Genomic DNA, 18,252 nt, shown 5'->3' with positions numbered 1-18,252 from the left:
TATCAGAAGATGAAATTTATTAACTTTTTTTTCGTCTAAATGATTGTTCAGAATCTTGGTATGTTACTGCATAGTGCATGTCTAGAAGAAAAATACTAAACCACGTGCCCCTTTGTTCCTCAGCCCAAAAGGAGGGAAGAATGGTCTTTGCCTCCCCAGTCTATGTGCCCTCTTCATAAGCAATATTATGCAAGAATAGATCATTCTCTCATTTAGAAAACATTTTTTTTTCAATGTCGAATAAACTTCTTAGTGTGGCTTTTGTGTTCGAAAATACTGCCGCAGGTCTCAGTCACACAGTACCATAAATTGTTCTCTGGACTATTTTGTCTTGCACTACTTTTTGGCACAATATTAAAAGTATTCTCTCTATTGATCATAGAAAGATTTACTGCCTATAAGGTAAAAGTAACTGAGTAACAGTTCTTGTGGTACATACAGAAAACCCCCTTTCCGTGCTTTCTTTAATACCCAAATGAATAAGTGTCCGAGCTGACAGTGAAAATAGAGGCTGGGCATGACTTTGGTAGATGTGTGTTCTGAAAAGCAGGACAGCACGTGTACAAGAAACTAAACTGGAAGCCTGGAGTGAAAATAGTAGTGCATAAATAAATAAATAAACTGACTGTTAGGGTTATCAGAAAATACAATGTTCTAATTCTTGCTTTGCATAACTAACAGGCAATTAACTTTCATTGACTCATGATGTGAAAAGTGATCAAGAGATGTGGATCCTTTGCTTTGGTAACAGTCTGTCAGTTGGGAAGAATGTTTTTCTTGACAGTTGATTAGGGGTTAAATGAACTGAATATAATTGGTAATTTTTGCTGCTTTTCCCACTTAGTACAACAGCTATTATGCAAAGCATTTTTTCTTACATTAGTTGTAATAACTGTCTTTAACTGATTAGCCCAGTTGGAAGAACTGGTTTTGATTGACAAAGTTGTTATTTTGTTATTCTCAAGAACAGCCAAAACAGCTGATAACATAGGGAGCCAGGATCAAAGTATTTTTAGTTATTGACTTTAATAGATTTAGGTCTGTTCTTAAGCAAACTGATGCTCTTAGGGAAGTACATGCTTGGTCTGAGCAATGTAACAGCTTAGATGGCGAGGAAAGGAGCAGCAGCACCTCATGCCTCCCTAACTTGGCACCTGCCTGAATCTATGGGGAACTGCAGCACACCACAGGGGCATTACTTCGGCTCCAGCAGACCCATAGGCAGCATCTCACAGCAGCTCTGTCAAGCCACGGATGCAGACTTGCTGACAATCCTGGAAGAAGAGGAATGCTGGCAAACCTACCAGGCCCACTGGGAGATGTCAGCTGGTGCTCACGTGCTGAGGACGGAAGTGGCACGAGGCCCTTTGGTGCTCCTTGACTCAAGATGAAAAAAACAGCTGGGAGAAAAGAGCAGTTTCTGAGCAACGGGAATAGGGAAATGGGTAAACTGAAAATTGTCCCAGTGAGCTCCTGGTGCGGGCAACGACAGTGGTTAAAGTGGTGCATATCAGTAATTACTGTGGTTCCTGAAAGGAATGGCTAAATTTCTTTGGAGACTGGGAGAAAAAGCAGCAAAAGGATTGCTGTGGAAATGTGTGTTTAAAACAAATGTGGCTACAGGTTTTTGTGTTGTTTTTTGTTGTTGCTGTTGGTAGGCTCAGGAAATTCAGTGGTTTTGAAGTACAATGCTGTTCAATCATTTGTGGATTCAACTCCTCACCTAACGTTTTTCCCACATAAAGTTTTTGTCCCTTCTCTAATGATTTTTAGTCTACAGGAGGCTTGATTTTATGGCCAGCTTAGAAGTAGCTCTTGGAGTAAGTTAAAACGTACCATCTCTCTGCAAACAACAGCTGCACTTGGCTGGAAGAGGACTGATTGCACAGGTAACTGCTTGGCGTTTTCATCGTGGTATGAAAGTACTCTGTGTTTTGTTAGAGAATGATGTTTTGGGAGGCAAATAGCCTCCTTGGGAGAGCAGGGGAATACAACTTCATCTGCAGTGCAGGCAGAGTTCACCTACTGGAGAAGCACTGGCTGTGACTGCCTTACGACAGACCCCGCAACCCCCGTTACAGGCCTGGTGCCACAGCACTTGCAATACTGCTGAGCTTATGGTTGTGCTAAGGTGTGTGAGTGAAATGTCTTTTCATTTTTTTAATTTTAGATCAAAAGAGAAACACTGAAACATCAACAGGAAATAAAACATTTTTATTGAATATCTGTGTAATATGTATGTTATTTTAACGACAATTGGAAAACTCTACTGTGGGAAGTCACTACACAAAGTGAAACAAAATATAAACCACCTCATCAAAAATGAAGGTAAAATACGGCTAAAGTTGTCAGCTCGCGGGCCACGAGCGATATGGCAGGATAAAACACCCCAAACATTTCTACAAGATACAGAGAAAACCCACACAGAGAAACACTCAAGCAGGCAGTAAATATACACAAAGGCAACTAGGATCTTTCTACAGCATCAGATTCTAATACTTCACACAGCTTTGTCAGAAAGGTACATGTGGCTTCTTTGAGGATGAAAATGTCACCTTGGTCAAATAGCAGGTTCAGTCTCTGAGAATCGTAGTACCTTACAAACCAATTCTACGGTGGCATTCAGTCTGGCAGTGTAGGAAGAAAAAGCATTAAGAATACCTTAACACAATGAATCAGTTCTGGCAGTTTGAACCTGCAGCTATCCTGAACGAACAACTGAAAGCTTGAGACCATGAAGCTGAATATCTGCTCTTACGCTGGAAAGCTGACTGTCTCGGTCTTTTCTTTGGTGGGGTTTGGTCCTCAAGGTTAAGATTTTAAAGTATTCCAGCTTGATGCTTTGCATGTATGCGCCTGTTTCTATCAGAAAATGTCTCACTTGTGTTTTTTCCATGTTTCATGTAAAAAAGAAAGAAAATGGGTCTTGCTACTTACTTTTGGAGGTGAGGAGAGATCCGTATTTTTAGTCTCCTCTCACTTTTCTGCTCCTTTTTCCCACCATGCACTGAAAATGGTGGCATGTGGCCATCAGCGCACTGACCTCAGGCTGCCACAGCTCTCTCAGCAGCAGAGCCTTGAGGGAGGGTGCAGAATTTCGTTTTCAGTCCACAGTTCTCCGACTACATTCATCGTTTTTTCTTTTTTTACAATAATTTCTTTTAGATACAATCGAGAAAAGTGTTAGTGTCTCATGTCTCCCTCCAAAAGGTGTGGCATTTCCACATTTCTGGGGTAGTTTGCATGGCTGAAAATAATTCACTTTTCAAAGCATTATAAATATATTCACACCTAGGAAAGACAAGCGAGGGGCTTCAAAGGACGGTACGTGGGATAGAAGTGATGCCCTAAATGACTTGATGAGATGGTACAAGCTGAGATGACATGCTGGCTAGCTGTACGATGGCTATCTACAGTAAAGCGGCGGGGGGCAAGGGCGAGGGAGGTCGGAAATGTGGAATATTGCACAGGGCTTGACAAAATGCTGCGTGGTCAACCCATTCAGTATAGCCTCCTTGACTCCTGCATAGCTCTCCAGTTCTAAATTGGTCCGTAATAACTAGAACTGCTTGTGCTATGCATTCCTTCGGCAGTGCAGTAGAAGGGAATGGCAGTATTATTACAATATCACTACGGAATAAATTGATTGCTATCCACTGAGAAAACTACATTTCTAAGCACACACGGCAGTCACAGTGATACACAGAGCAGTCTTTCAAGACTCTTATGGAATGACTAATAGCTTCATAATAGTGCCATTTACTACATAATAACATTGAAAACATTTAAAAACTCCTCCTGAAACGAGCATCTAGTATACAGAAGAGGTTGCTTCAGTTTTCTAGAACTTGTTCTTTGTTTTCACTTTTTTTTTTAAAGGACAAATTAAAACTTAAGTATAAATAGTATATAAAAGGTCACTAGCTGTTCTCTTTTGGCTTACTTTGAAGTGCATTTAGAACTATGGCTAAATTTTGTCATCTTCTGATGGGATTACAATACTGTCTGTTCACCATGAAACTATTTTGTATAATAAACTCACACGGCTGTGTCTAAAAAATATTCTGCATTCCTTCTAATCTGAGTTAGTATAATAAAATATTTTGTTACAAAGTCTAATGTGCAAACTCATTATAATGTGAAATCGTGGATGGAATTCACAGTATGCAAATTTTGTATAAAGGTGATAACGGAGAGCTACTCTTGTTTTCATGGCAGCGTTTTGTGACCGCTGCGTCTCCCCCCTCCCATCCCCCCCTCCCCGCATAACCTCTGCAATGTTCTTACTTTTACGTGAGATGAAATTGTTGCCTCCTATGGAACTGCTTCCTCAACTTTCAATCGAAAGCCATTTCAGTCTGTTATGTTTGCGCTTTGGAATATATACAAAAAAATGATATCCTGGCTTCTGGCTACATCTCCTTGAGGTCAGCCACGGAGCTGCTCAGATCATGCTAAGTTGCCTGTGAAAGAAGTCTACCAATTGGATGTGCCCCTCCAAGATTCACTGTGTATGCGTAGCTTGTTATTAGGATGGTCCAGTTGAAAGCTCAGATTTAAGTTGTCCTTTAAGATGTCAGTGTAACACTACTAGTGCCTTACAAGTTGGAATTTTTTTCTGGAATGCAGACGATACAATAGTTACCCTATAATATATTATCAGCTCTCCTATATCTCAGTCAATTTACATAATTTAAAATAGAACATCTTATTAAAAACATCTAGATATACACAGATTAGGAAACGCTTACAACATACAAATACACAAACTAGAAATAAATTCTCAGCATACTGGTGTATATATACAACTGTGTGATACAATAAATAATTTCTGTCATGCTCTATCTACACATCATATTGCTTAAAAGAAGAGTAGATCTGGGGGGCAGTGGTGAAATGAAGCGCCATTAGAAGGCTCTCTACATTTAAAGTTGTGCAAATTAAAACAGGAATTTAAAAGTACAACTGATCTGTGACAGGAACACATGGCTGGAAATGAAAGGACCCATATTACTGAGGTATTTACAGATACTGGCTAAAGAGCACTATGTGGGCAAATGCAGAAAGGCTTCTTCTTCTTCGTACTTCTTTAATTTAATTTCATTTACTTCTTGACTGCCAGCATGGCATCTACCTCCTCCTCGGGCTGTAGGGTGTGCCACTGTGCGATGGGCCGCCTGGGGTTGGCCAACATGTCTGACCAATGCCGCAGCTCTGCTCCAGTGCTGTTGTAGCCCACAAAGACTTTCCCGATGGCATCGTTCTTGCCAATCTTGTCATAGTCCAAAACAGTCACAACAATTTGCACTTTCTACAATGAGACAGAGAAAGACCAGTGAGGGGAAGAGGGCAGAGAGGAATTTCAGCACAGATGGTTACAACTGAGACTCCGTAGACACAAATCAAGCAGGCACAGGACTGCCAGAGGAGGCTCCTCCAGCCATAACCAAATTCAAACATTTGTCTTTGCTTCTGTGAGCCTTCCAGATGTATTTCTACTCTGGACCTCACAGTTAACTTGAAATTCACCCCTCTGCATCAAAGAGTGTCATGTGGGAATTAAGGTTGACTTTTTCCTTTAACGGGTTAACAACATATAGTTTTTTCTCGTTGTTACTGGAAAACCAGACTGCTTGAAGTCTGCAGGGCTAAAAATGAGATCTTAAGCTAAGCTAATTAAAAAGTAGTGCAATTAAACACATCATTATTGTATAAATAAATAAAGTTAAACTTAGAAGGTACAATTCAGAAATGGCTCTACACCAACTTATCATTTCCAATGTTGTACTCTATTCTTTCTACTTCTAAACAACTCCTTCCTATCTATCCTGCATGCGAATCTGCTGTTTTCAGAAATAATTCAGAGGACAGCCCCTACAGCTCATGTACATGTGTACATGATAGATCTGTACTATACAGGAGTCAGGAAAAGAGGCTTCACACTCAAGGGAGCTGGAATGAAGAAGAAGCCATGGTGTCTCGAGGCTCTGGCACAGCGGTGTCTGGCCTGCCACCGTGTCGGTGCTGCAGAGCCACTTGGCTGTAGGAGCAGTAAGCTCTGGCACACAGAACTGTGAGAGCCCATCTCTCAGAGCTCACAGCCCAGTTTCTGTTCACTTGGGCTGGGGCACACTGAGAGGCGGAGTTCAAGGCAGGCATTTGCATATCCATGCACATGGTCCTCTCCATCAGGTTGTTAAGATTTGTTGAAACAGCACAAACAGCTTCACCTTCAGTGGAATGGTATTCTTCCTTAACAGCATTTGAGACATTAAACAGCCTTGGGCTGATTTTACTTAACTGTAAATGCTTCTCCTTAGGGATTTTCCTGTTAAAGTTGAACACACAGTTCTTTTCATGATTTCTTTCCATCCCCTGATAAATATACACAGTTCCCTATGTGAATGTGAGCTTCCTGAACTGGAGGAATAAATGCACTGAAACAGGTTTATTCCAGAAAAACAAAAATTATTCTCAAATATCAGGTTTTTAAATTTACGGTTTTAAAGATGTGTACAGTCTGGATTTCTTACTAGCACAATTAATTTTACTGCTTGCAATAGGATTTATCTTTTAAAAGTAACCCTTAAGTATCTCTGCAAGATCAGACTCCTGAGGTCTGTTTTATAGCGTCCACTCGCTTACAAGATTCTGCCATTCACTGAGCCAGAGAAAGAAATAATTCCAACCAGCACTGAAGTATTTATATAGTTGCTGATGAAAAAAGTGTACATCAAACTCAAGATTCTCTCTCCCCAGAGCACTCATGATATACAGAGATATCCTCAAGCAAGTATTTCTAGATGCCAAAATGATGTTTCAGTTTTGCTGTTTGCAATACACTCACTTTAATGTTGATGGTACCTCCCCAAATGAACATTTATGTTTTAGATGCATGATACAGTCACTGATATAAAACACAGACATGAGTACTATTTTACGGTACAAAAAAAGTTGCCTGCTGTATTTAGAAGCTTGGGGCTCGTTATTATTGGATTTTTCCAATGTTAATCATAATGCAGCAGCGAGCACTGAAAACAAAAGACACTGGTTTTGATCTATAAAGATGGAAGAAAAGGTAGCTCAGATGGTTAACGCCGAAATGATTTTCACTGCATGGCCTCTGACTTAAACCCACAGAGAAATGTAAGCGTCTCAGAACTTTTGTACCACCTATTAAGGGAACAGCTGCACTGCAAAATCCAGCAGGTGCAGTAGAAAGCACCACCTCTGCTACTACGTACTTGGATTAGCAGTTTCCTTGGCATGATTAGCCATTCTTTGGAGTGGGAGGGCCTGGAGACCTTGCTACCTATGGATGTGGTCTGCCTTGAAAGCGGTGAAACATGTACTTGATTTGACTGCAGGAAAAGGATTTGATTTCCCAGTGGTATTCTCCCATTGCCTTTCAACATACCGCTTGCTTATGTGCTCATTTCACTTAAGAGCCCAAATGCGTTATTACTATCACATGGCTTGGCCCATTTAAAACTACATGGAGGTGCTGCTGTTGAGCTACTTCCACCAACTCTTCCTTTGCCCTCCGACAGACATCACAAAATTTGTACAGCCATTACTTTTTTATTTGACTGCCAAAGTTTTCTTAATGACTTTTATATGAATTAACTGTAGTGATTACCATAATAAGTCTAAACAACATTTAAAATGTATTTCTTTCTAATGATGAAATTACTACAGTGACCATAATGAAATATCTTCTAAATATAGTCTTTCATAACTAATCCCAAAATACATTGGCATATGACCACAGTCCATGACTACATATCATTAAATTGAGGCTATATATATCCCGAGGGAAATAGCCATAAGTCACTGTAATAAACTTATTTAAAAAACAGTAAAATTTTAGACAGCTAAATTACAACACTTTTTTAAAAGATCTGGGTCCACCTCACTAAGCTGATTTAGGATTAGAGGGCAAAATAGCCAAGCACCCACAGAAGTGTTAACATGCCAAAGCTCAGATTTGATAACTTGGAGGTATCCTTTCAGGTTCCCCACTCCCGTCCCTATTCAGAAATAAAGACGTTCCAGAGAGGCTCGATATGATTGATCTCTTTTTAGCTTCTGGTCCTCTGATGCTCGTTCTGAGATGTTTCACAAGACAACGACCAGCTTTCATTAAAATCAATGGGAATTAGCCCCCACAGGATTTCCTACTTTTTGACTCCTGTCCATAGACATCTATATCTATGCTGTGGGGTATCAAAAGGCTCCTAGGAGGGCCAGTCATGCATACTAGTCACTATTCCTAGTGCCTCATCTTGTTTAGCTTTATTACCTTTGTCAGAACCAAGCCAATAAAAGGCAAGCACACAGCTTTTGCTGAAAGGTAGGCTTTAGCTTCTGGACTTCTCTCCAGTGTAGCTGCTATCAGAATCAAGATGGAGATTCCCAAAACCCTTACCAGGCTCTCTCCTAATCAAGAGGAGGCTGCCTTGCAGTCTCTGTTGCCTTGCAGTTTTCCCTAACATCTGTTGGCTGTACATTTAACCAGTGCCATTTCAACCCCCATAGCAGCAAGCGACCTAACTTGTGGTGTAAGAGCTCTCTTACAATCCACAAAAATCACGTATTCCCAGACTTTTAATGACTGTCTTTCAAACTGGGAGGCCCCTGAAAGAACACTTTCTATACTGAGCTCCATCCAGAAAAGAATTTGTCTTGCTTCATGTCTGCATAGTCACAGAGCCTCCTGGGAGGCTAGGAAGCCAGCATGCAGTTCTTTTCTCTTTTGGGGATATTTAAACCAATGCATCTTGCCCTGACAAAGAATGCTCTAACAAGTGAGCAAAAGAAGAAAAACGGCTTAACTCTAATGGCTAAGGCTTAACAAAAATGGAGGCAGCTTGTACCAACTGATCTTTATGTGACTTACATTACACAAACCAGATCAGAGATCAAAGTCTCACCTTTTCCAAGTGATCCATACCACAAACAGGTGATCTGATGCTCTGTGGTCAAACATATACTCAGCTTTTTATGAAACAATGAGTGTTGCACTCCCAGAACAAGCCATAGTCACAAGTAACGAGAGTACTTGCTAAGATGTTGAAGATCAAGTTTCAAATTCAGTTAGGGATGGGAGTAAACTCATTGCAGGTTTCCCATATGCCTCCTGAGATGGTTAAGGAGATCATCTCTCTTGTGAGAAAAATGTTAGTTAACATGAGGAGAAGTTAAATCTCATTCACATGAGCAAGAGGTGATTTGCCTCCTAGTAGCCCAAAGGTAGGTATTCAAGTCCCTGAGTAATGGTGACGTGGTCACTTGGTATTTTCCACAACTAGGGGAGACAACCTCCAGCTCAGTGAGCTGGTTTAGGAACTGAGCTCCTCAGGAACAGCACAGGAGGAACTGCTGGAGCTGCACTGAGCTGCCAAGAAAACAGATACCCCTGAGATTTTCAAATGTCTTTATCAAAGAGATGCAGGAACCACTGAAAAAGTTTTCACGGTGTGATGGGTAACTATAAAAAAAGTTTTTAAATAACGTAATTTACTTGACAGAGATGCTGCAGTACTTTCAACAAACAGTTCCTAAAAATGCATAGGGAACACAACTGTGATCAATGATACTGACTTATTATTTCCAATAATTTGGGGGAAATTACAGTATAGGACTTTTCTTTTATCCCTGTACTTTTTTTGTAGGCAGATTCCTTTGCTACCTCCCTGAAGATTTTTTTTTTCAGAATCCATTTCTGTTAACATAGAATGTCAGTTATTCATTTCTCACTGATGAATCAAAGCTTCATAAGTACTGTACATTTTATCATTTCCCTCTTGAAGCAGTTCACACTCATCGCCTGCAGCACAGGGCTGGCACCTAGGTGCTAATGAAGGCATGCACATGTGATAATTAACATGATTCCTGTTAAATATTTATAAGGAATGAGAAATGGAATGCAGAGAGAAGACAAAACACTGTTTGACATTACCTGAATTTGCTCAAATGGTACTTCAAAGCTGAAAGACTCATTGTAGTAGGGATTCAGAGTATTCTTTTTAATTGTCGTCTTTTTCTTCTTCAGCCTCTTACCATTTTGCATCAGATGGATTTTCACATAGGGATCTAGGTAATCAAGAGAAGAGGTAGAGGTAAGAGAGGTAGTTCAGTGTGCTTTCTATAAAATTTAATCTCACAAACATAAGACTCAAGAAAAAAACAAAGAAAAATCTTTAGCAACAAGCAGCTTGTAATTAAACAGTCTTAGTTTCCACCACAGGAAAACTCCTATACAATTGCAAAATGTTTGCGATGGAAAAGGTACAAAATATTTAATGTACCATCTCCTTAGCCATGCAAGGGAAAGGAAAATTTCCACCTAACTTTGTTCTGCATTTCATTAAGCATCTTGGAAATGATCCTGGTGTTAATTAGCAATACCTACCCTGAGCTCTGTTGTATTTTTGTTTATGTCTACCATAAAACACTATTTGAAATCTCAAGCTCACATCTTTTTCAACAACCTGTACGGTACCGTCAGCAAAATTTGGGCACGTATCTCCTTTGGTTTTAGGTAGATGAACTCTGATGTAGGGTGAGGCAAGCCATCCCTCTAGGCAGCTGTATATGGAGCTACAGAAAACACCTACCAGCCATACATCAAGTGTTGCGTAAATTAAGAGAAACTGAATGTAAGCTGTCTAAGGAGAGGGCTTCTCATGTCCCTCCTGAGAAAAGGATGGAGCTACAGAAGAAGAATGACAAATGAATGTTGAAACTAAATATTATAATTATGAACAATCCGTGCTTTACTCTCCAATGAAATTCATGGTTAAAGGGTCTGAGAACAATAACTGTATCCTGTTACAGTCAGAAATGTGCCTAGGAACCACAGGCAATAGGAGTTGGAGACAGTTTTAAGTTTTGGAGTAACGTGATTACAACCTACAGTATGTCTGGGAAGAGAACATAATTCTGCTAGTGGACTCTTCAAGAGAGTAGACAAGGGTCTAATAAAATCCAATGGCTGTGAGAACTAGACAAATTTTAGCTTAGAAATAGACACATACTTAGTATTGAGGTTACTGCAAAAGCTGGAATAGCTTCTCAAGATTTTGTGGTGAAATCTCACCAACACCCTCACAGAGGGTTAAGGTTCCTTTTCCCTCAAATGACACAAGTTCAAAGATAAACTAAATCAGGGTAGTTTTATGCTCTAGGCTAGATAAGGAATTGCGAGGGTTCCTTTTCACTGCACAATGTATGAATTAAGGGCAGAGCAGAAATGTGAAGAACAGAAATGCTAGCAAAAAGATAACAAAATTCTTTCTAAAAAAATTTTGAAATACTGTTTTCAACATCATGGCATGCAGTGTTTTGAAGATGGACAACTGGCAAACCTGGACTCCTTCAAATTAGCTGATAATTGAGAAAAGGCTCATCTACCTGATTGCTTTTGCTGAGGCTCTATGCTGACTGCACAACAGCTCTGACATCCAAAAATGATGTTTTAGGTATAGTTAACATAGTTATACTAAGAAAGTTTTGTAGTCAAGGAGCCAGTGGTAGTGCATTAAGACACAAAAAATGAGATATAATGATGTTAAAATACAATTTGAGTAACTAGGGTAGGCTGAGAGGTTAAGTAGTGCGGTAATCAATTATTATTGAGGAGATTAGAACTGAAGAAGTCTATTAAAATAAATGTAATCAATATGAGCCAATCATTTAGTGACCCGTGCTTGCACAAAGATAACATGAACATCTGATGATTATTCATATGCCCACAAGGAACTCTACTGTAATGATTTACATAGCAATGCAGATACATTCTGATCTAGATAAACATTCCATATTTTTGGGACAAATACTTTAATCTAGAATTCAAGTATATATGAATGTTTGAGGATTACATGTACATTCAATGTCAATTATTTGCTTCTATTGACTTTAACAGATTTTCTATCTTCCTGCTGGTATTAGAGCAAAATTTGACAGTGGATAACTCATGGCCACAGGACGATGCAAATAAGTTAGATCTTTGTGGCTTCTTTTTCACATCCTATCAGTTTCTTATGTTTGTCCGTCAGGGTATTTTGAGTTCAGCTGAGGCAAATGCCAGTTTTTTCAGTAGGAAAGATCCAAGTGGTATACCTTCTTGCCACTGTCACGCAGAAATGTCAGTGGCAGAGGTCCCAAATGGAGCACAAAAGGGCACAAACCATGTGATACCATGTGTTTGCCTGCTGTAGGGGGCTTGCTTTGCAGGGGGTTGGACTTGGTGACCTCTAGAGGTCCCTTTCAACCCCTACAATTCTGTGATTCTGTGATACAGAAGCCTCAGTTTTTTTCATCATATGGTGAAACTGTCATGCCAAACTAAATATGAATGTAAAAAGCCAACTAACTGAAGTCATGTTTCTTCTTTTTGAGTTTTGGAAGAATGCATTAAATACCTTTACTAATCACAAAAACAGTGCAGTTCAGAGTAGGGAATCCAACTCACATATATGAATGAATGAGAGATTTTAGCTGAGTTTATCCTCATTAGATTGCACGTCCACTTTCTGTTTCTTGAATGATCCTGGCCTTACCTCGTTCTCCCCTCTTTGTTCTTCTGAGTCCAATACATGACTCCTTCAGTTAGACTCTCCCATAACCCACCTCACCAGCCCAACCTCCACCAGCTCTCCAGGAATCTATTTGCATGCGACCTACACAGACTTCCTTGCAACTTCACAAGTGTCTGAAAAAGATGGGTTCTTTTCCACCAAATAATGGAAGCGAAACTGCTTGGAGTCAATTACTGGAAGAAGGGAGGATGATCAAAAGCAAGCAGAACCTCTGAGAAGCGACAGTCTCCAGTGATTTTTCTGAGATAAGGCTTAGTGCGAATGGAAACATCTCTCTACTTGCAGCATAAACTCAGTGCTGGCACCATTACTCATGCTGAGTAATGCTTTAATATGTAAATAGTCTCACAGAATAAGTAAGACTAGTAAGAATGACAGCACTGATATTAAAACCCAGCAATGATAAATGGTACGTTAAGTGCATAGCATGGGCAAAGAGGGCACAATTCTTCTGACCACATATAAATGTCTACGTCCAATGCCAATGAAAATGATAAAGCTTTTCCCTTTGTATACTCTGGATAATTATCTAATTCCAGAGTAGATATCTGTCTTTAGTCAAGTGGATTGTACCCCAAAAAGCAAGTTAGCCTATTAGCTTGGATGTGAACAGTTATACTGCAGAAAGCTAGAGTTAGAAGAGGTGAACATCACTCTGTTTTTTCCTACAGTTTTGTTCTTTCTGAGTAAGCAGGGGCTTAGGTCCACATCACATCCCCAGTGCGTTACACTACCCAGCCATTTGGAAGAAGGATATTGCATCCAGGGCGCTACAGATGTCCCTCTGCTAAAGAAGATGGAATGGCTGTGCATCCATTGCTTAATAATTCACACTAAGCAATGTGTGGGATTAAAAAAAAATGTGTAATTCATTCGCTCATTAACAGTCTATCCACAAATGCTAAAAAGCTGTAAAATTCATAACTAATTGTGCATTATAGATTTTACAACAACATCTCAAGGGAGAGTGGCTGAACAGCTTTTAAAGCACTGGGTGACAAGCTGACATATTTTGTCTTCCTGAAGTTTGCAGTAAGATGCCAATATGTTATTTAAAGGATAATTGAAATGGCATGTAATATCAGGTAAAGATGTCTTGATTCATGTGGACTATGAAGCATACATATACAATTAGAATCCTCTTAATATAATGACTATTTCATTATCATCATGCCATAGATAAGATGCACTTAATTATCAGGGGTTTAGAAAAAGCAAACTGGCAGTTGAAAGAAAATACTACATTGCAAAAGAAGAAAATCATGGCTAATGACCATATCTGAGGAAAAAGTGGAACTCAGACTGTTTGACAGTGAGTTTTAAGATGAAAAATATGTTACAGGGATCAGTAGTTAATGAAAAATCATTTTCCAGGTAGTATTCAGCACACAAATTTCCACTTGTATGGATCTTCAGCAGAAAAATGTCAACAAAGTACTCAGCTTGGCATGGCTTTACTACGGTGGCTTATTCTGAATGCAAACATAAGGATGGTGCTGATCTTTGATAAATATTTGTAAGGCTTCCGTAATATGAAAAGCAAGCAGCTAGAAAGTTGACAAATTTGAAAAATGCTGCAGGGGAAACACTGGACTTGATTAGGTGTGCAATTATAGTCCACAACCCGCGTGCGGGGAGAGTAACAGTTTAAAGAAAAAAAATCCCACACATCTCTGTGCAGTGGGATCAGAGAAAACCCTCCTCAAGCCTTGAGGAATCCTAACATGATTAAGAGGAAAAAGCTGAGCCAGAACAAACTAGTCATACATACAGCTGAGTAAAGTTTCATATGAGAAACAGTGTAATAAGAAGATGTACTCAAATAAAATGTAGAAACTGAAAAGAAATAGAGTGCCAGAACTGCCTCCGGGTGTATTCTTGTCTTCAAACCATTCAGGCTAACTGGGTGCTAATTAGCAGACGTTTTTCCCCACCAGAAGAAAATTGATGCCAAGCCCATGCCAAAGCACACATCACTGACATTTAGAGCAAAGGTGTCAGCAGACAGTGGTGTTTCCATTTCGGGAAGCAGAAGAAATTCTTGAAGAACTCAGAAATTGATTCAATAAGTAAAGAAAATCAGACTTGGAAATACAGCCTTAGAAATGGCTCCGCACTCACAGTTAGGGCAGAGGTGACTTGGAGGGAGGGCTGTCAGTTCCACGCTAAAGGGCTGGGATCACTCACATCCTGCAGCAACCAGCAGGGTGGGAACACAAGGCCAGTGCCTCTGAGCAAGGCAGGAGGAGGGCTGGACTCAGTACTGCACCCGCAGAGCACAGCAGGACAAATTTTGCCAGTAGTTCCCACAGGTTTGCTAATTTTTCCCAAGAATCATGGGACTTCCTCCCTCTGTGGGCCTATAAACCCTTCTCTCTCAGGAGAGGAATGATTCATGCAATGCCTGTGGCTTTCACGCCATGGATAATTTGCCTTAACTTTTTCATCTTCTGTGTATTCATGTATGGATGAGAGGGGATAATTAAAGCCTATGACATAATGAGTTTGGAGTGATATTGCGCCTGGGTTGCCTAAGTCAATATTTTTCAGATGAACTGAAAATTTCGGAATGGGAAGGAAAGCCAGAGAGGGGGAAAACGTGTTATCTAGAGAAGAAGCAATGTAAGATACAACTTCTAAGAAGGAGTGCAAGTGCTATGGTACATTCTATACTGGTTTATATTCATTGATGCAAGCTACTGGACCTTCTACCTTCCTCCACAAATAAGCACATGGAAAGTGGAATGCAATTTTCAAGCAGCAGCTGACATCCCAAGAGAAATACTGAAAAACATTCTTATTAGGAGGAATTCTCTTCGCATAAAACATAGGTTCTGTGGTGTTTCTTTTTTTTTTTTCCTTAACCACAACATTTCAATGAAAACAGCATCGTTGAGTTTTATTTAAAGTGCTACTTAATGTCCAGTCCTCAGCTAGCATTCCCATTTAGCCACTAGGGACCTTACTGGAGTTTCCATAACCCCACTGGGCTGTAGAGTACTTGATGTTATCAGCCAGATCTTGAGCTGCAGCCAGTGCTTGATCAATGCACAAGGGAAATGTGGGTAGCAAAAGTATTTGCTGCAGTTTCCGGTGGTGGCATCTGTGCCAGTCCGGATCCCAGCAAAACACTTTCAAAAATGGCTTTATTAAGTGGGCTGAGGATTCAGCTGTGTGCCTGGGAGATTCTCCCAGCACCACCCCGTGGCCATGAATTGAGCTCAGAAACTGCAACCAGCCCAGGCAAGTGTCAGATGCCACTGATAGCTGTAACCAATTTAGTCAAAAAGACTGATACTAGATGTGCTAACTTCTATCTGTGCCCTGTGGGTGGACTGCTCCAGATGCAGCTCAGGGCCCTTTTTTTATCCCATTACGTGTCATGGTGTAGCAGGTTAGATGATTTTGGTTAATGTATTTCCATGAGCAACTTTAGCAGAAGAGTAGATAATTTATATAAATTATCCAAAGAATGGATAATTTATACATGAAAACAGTTGTCAATTCATGGTCAGTAACAGCAGATCGATTCTCATAGGAATAATGAATTCCAATAATCCATTTAAAGTTGGGGAAGAGGAATCAGTATTTGCAAGAACTAACAATAGCCCCCTGTTACAATGAAAAAGGTGAATGGCTGCATAGCAAAGCGGTCTCGGAATAACAGTCGTGCAGTTAAATGAGTATCAAGTTGTTATTGAAATGCTGAGTTCAGAGAAGCAGAGAGCTCTGGGAGGATGGAGGTGTTGTAAAACTGACAGCAGAGCCAGCAATTCCCTCATCTGAGAATCCCAAACTGAGACTGCTGAGCATGTAGAGCTGACAGTAGAAACAGAAATGTTCACAAAGGCCTAAGGGCTATTCAGCCAGCAGATGAGTCTGTAATTCCACCCATAGTGCTTCCAACTGGAACATAACAACAAATGTTACAACACCAGATGGGGGAAGTAGCATAAAACTGAAAAAATGAAGAAGCCAAAACTCTTATTTAAAAACAGCGCAAATTAGTGCTTATGAGCTTATGATTAAGTTTACTGCCAGAGCAAGGGCAGTTGATCTGTCTCTCTTGCATCCAAGCAGTTCACTTCACTATAGCTGCACAGAGGCAAAACAAATAATTTTATGAAGCGCACTAAGTGTGGGTTGAACCAACAGGAAAATGCTCCTTAAGATTTGCCTGTATGTAAACACATAATGCCCTGGTGCAAAACCAAAGCAGCTTAACCAGGCACTCTGTAAATGTGATTACATGCAAACTACAATCATCAAAGCAGTAAACCTCACTCCTCTGTATTTGCAGCAGAAAGGGAGGAGCTGACTGCTCATGAAGCTTGAATTTAGCGAGCAAACACAGTGTGACACTGTAAAATTTTAATATACTGGGAAAGGGTAACAATAAATAACAAAGCATATTGTAATATCTGAAATGTTGTCATGAGTATCACTATATATGACAAAATATACAGATGGATAGAATACAATAACAGTGAAGACGCTGCTGGCATTAACATCAAATGGCGGAAAACTATTAAGTGGGGTTGCTGATGCAGGCAGACTGTCCAGTAAATGCATTCAGATAGAAACCAAAGCTAACTGGCAATACTTCAGGCAGCACATTCCAGCAAACTGCTGAGTCTGAATTTATGTAATACCTTTTGATGATGCAGAGAAAAAATTAATTACATTTATATTTATTAAATTGGTGGTACTGAAAATAACAGAAAGAGGATAATACACAGAAGCTTAGGGAGTTTCAAAGTACTATCCTGAAGTGAACTGAGGAGGAGGGAGAGGGAAATACACCCTGACTGACAAATGATGGTGTAGAGAGGAGCAGAGAGAGAAGCAGAAGCACATTGGAAGGAAAAAAAAATGAAACCGAGGATAAAGAACAGGTCATATAGGATGCTTTGGCAGAAAAAGACAGGAACGGGGTGAATAATGGTGCATCTAGCTGGGCTGCTTGTGAGTGTCTGGGGGCCCTGCAGAACTGGGCTGCCCATCTGTCCAGGTCTTTCAGAGCGGGGCAGCAATTTTTGGGATGGAGGGACAGAGTGCAGTTCTTCTCTCTGGGATGCACACTGCTCGTTGTACCTACAATTCAAACATCAGGATGAAACAGCGAGGTTAAACTGCTAACTTGATTTAGGAGATGTTCCTCAGACCTCTCCGTTGGCTGAAGCCATCTGAACTCACGTACCAACGTCTCAAGATTGAGACAAGGCTAAAAGACACAAAAATCAGGTTCTCAGTCTGCGCTGCTGAGCAGAACACTGCATTTTGAGTACAACTGTCATTTAGTGGAACTAAGGCTGGTGCTGTGCCTCCTGGCTTTGATGGAAGCGCCTCTGCTCACAATGTCTATGTGATCCTCTTCTTTGGGCCTCTGTCAGATCAACTATCTGCACCTGTGGGTATTTGCTGCAAACAGCTTCTTGCCTGTGCACTGAATGATGGTGTGACTATCAAGATTTTACGAGACTTGACTGAAAGAAACCCAGAGGGATTTACCACTTTTTGTTAGCCAAGAATTTCCATTTGCCTGGTGATGTTTCTCTGTGCTTCCAGGCTTAAATGTGTGGGATGAAAGCCTCAAGGAAGACTGCTGTGCTAGACAGACACAAGAGTGAGGAAAGGCACCTGGAAATAA

The 18,252-nt window shown here is 40.3% G+C and overlaps 1 protein-coding gene across 6 annotated transcripts in view; it reads right to left on the bottom strand.

The window, feature by feature from the left end:
• The window catches only part of SYT1 (synaptotagmin 1), a 316,371-nt gene continuing 300,312 nt past the window's right edge, over positions 2,194-18,252 (bottom strand). For all 6 annotated transcript variants that reach the window (XM_021385239.1, XM_021385240.1, XM_021385242.1 and 3 more), the window contains 2 exons: positions 9,962-10,095; positions 2,194-5,311 (listed from right to left, as the gene is read on the bottom strand). In XM_021385239.1, the coding sequence (XP_021240914.1) occupies positions 5,105-5,311; positions 9,962-10,095 (341 nt within the window). In that variant the 3' untranslated portion in view covers positions 2,194-5,104. The remainder of the gene's footprint in view (positions 5,312-9,961; positions 10,096-18,252) is intronic.

Source organism: Numida meleagris, chromosome 1 (genome assembly GCF_002078875.1).
Source record: "Numida meleagris isolate 19003 breed g44 Domestic line chromosome 1, NumMel1.0, whole genome shotgun sequence".
In the NCBI taxonomy this organism is placed as follows: Eukaryota; Metazoa; Chordata; class Aves; order Galliformes; family Numididae; genus Numida; species Numida meleagris.
Note: the sequence above shows the minus strand (reverse complement) of the source record. Positions and strands in the feature narration are given on the sequence as shown.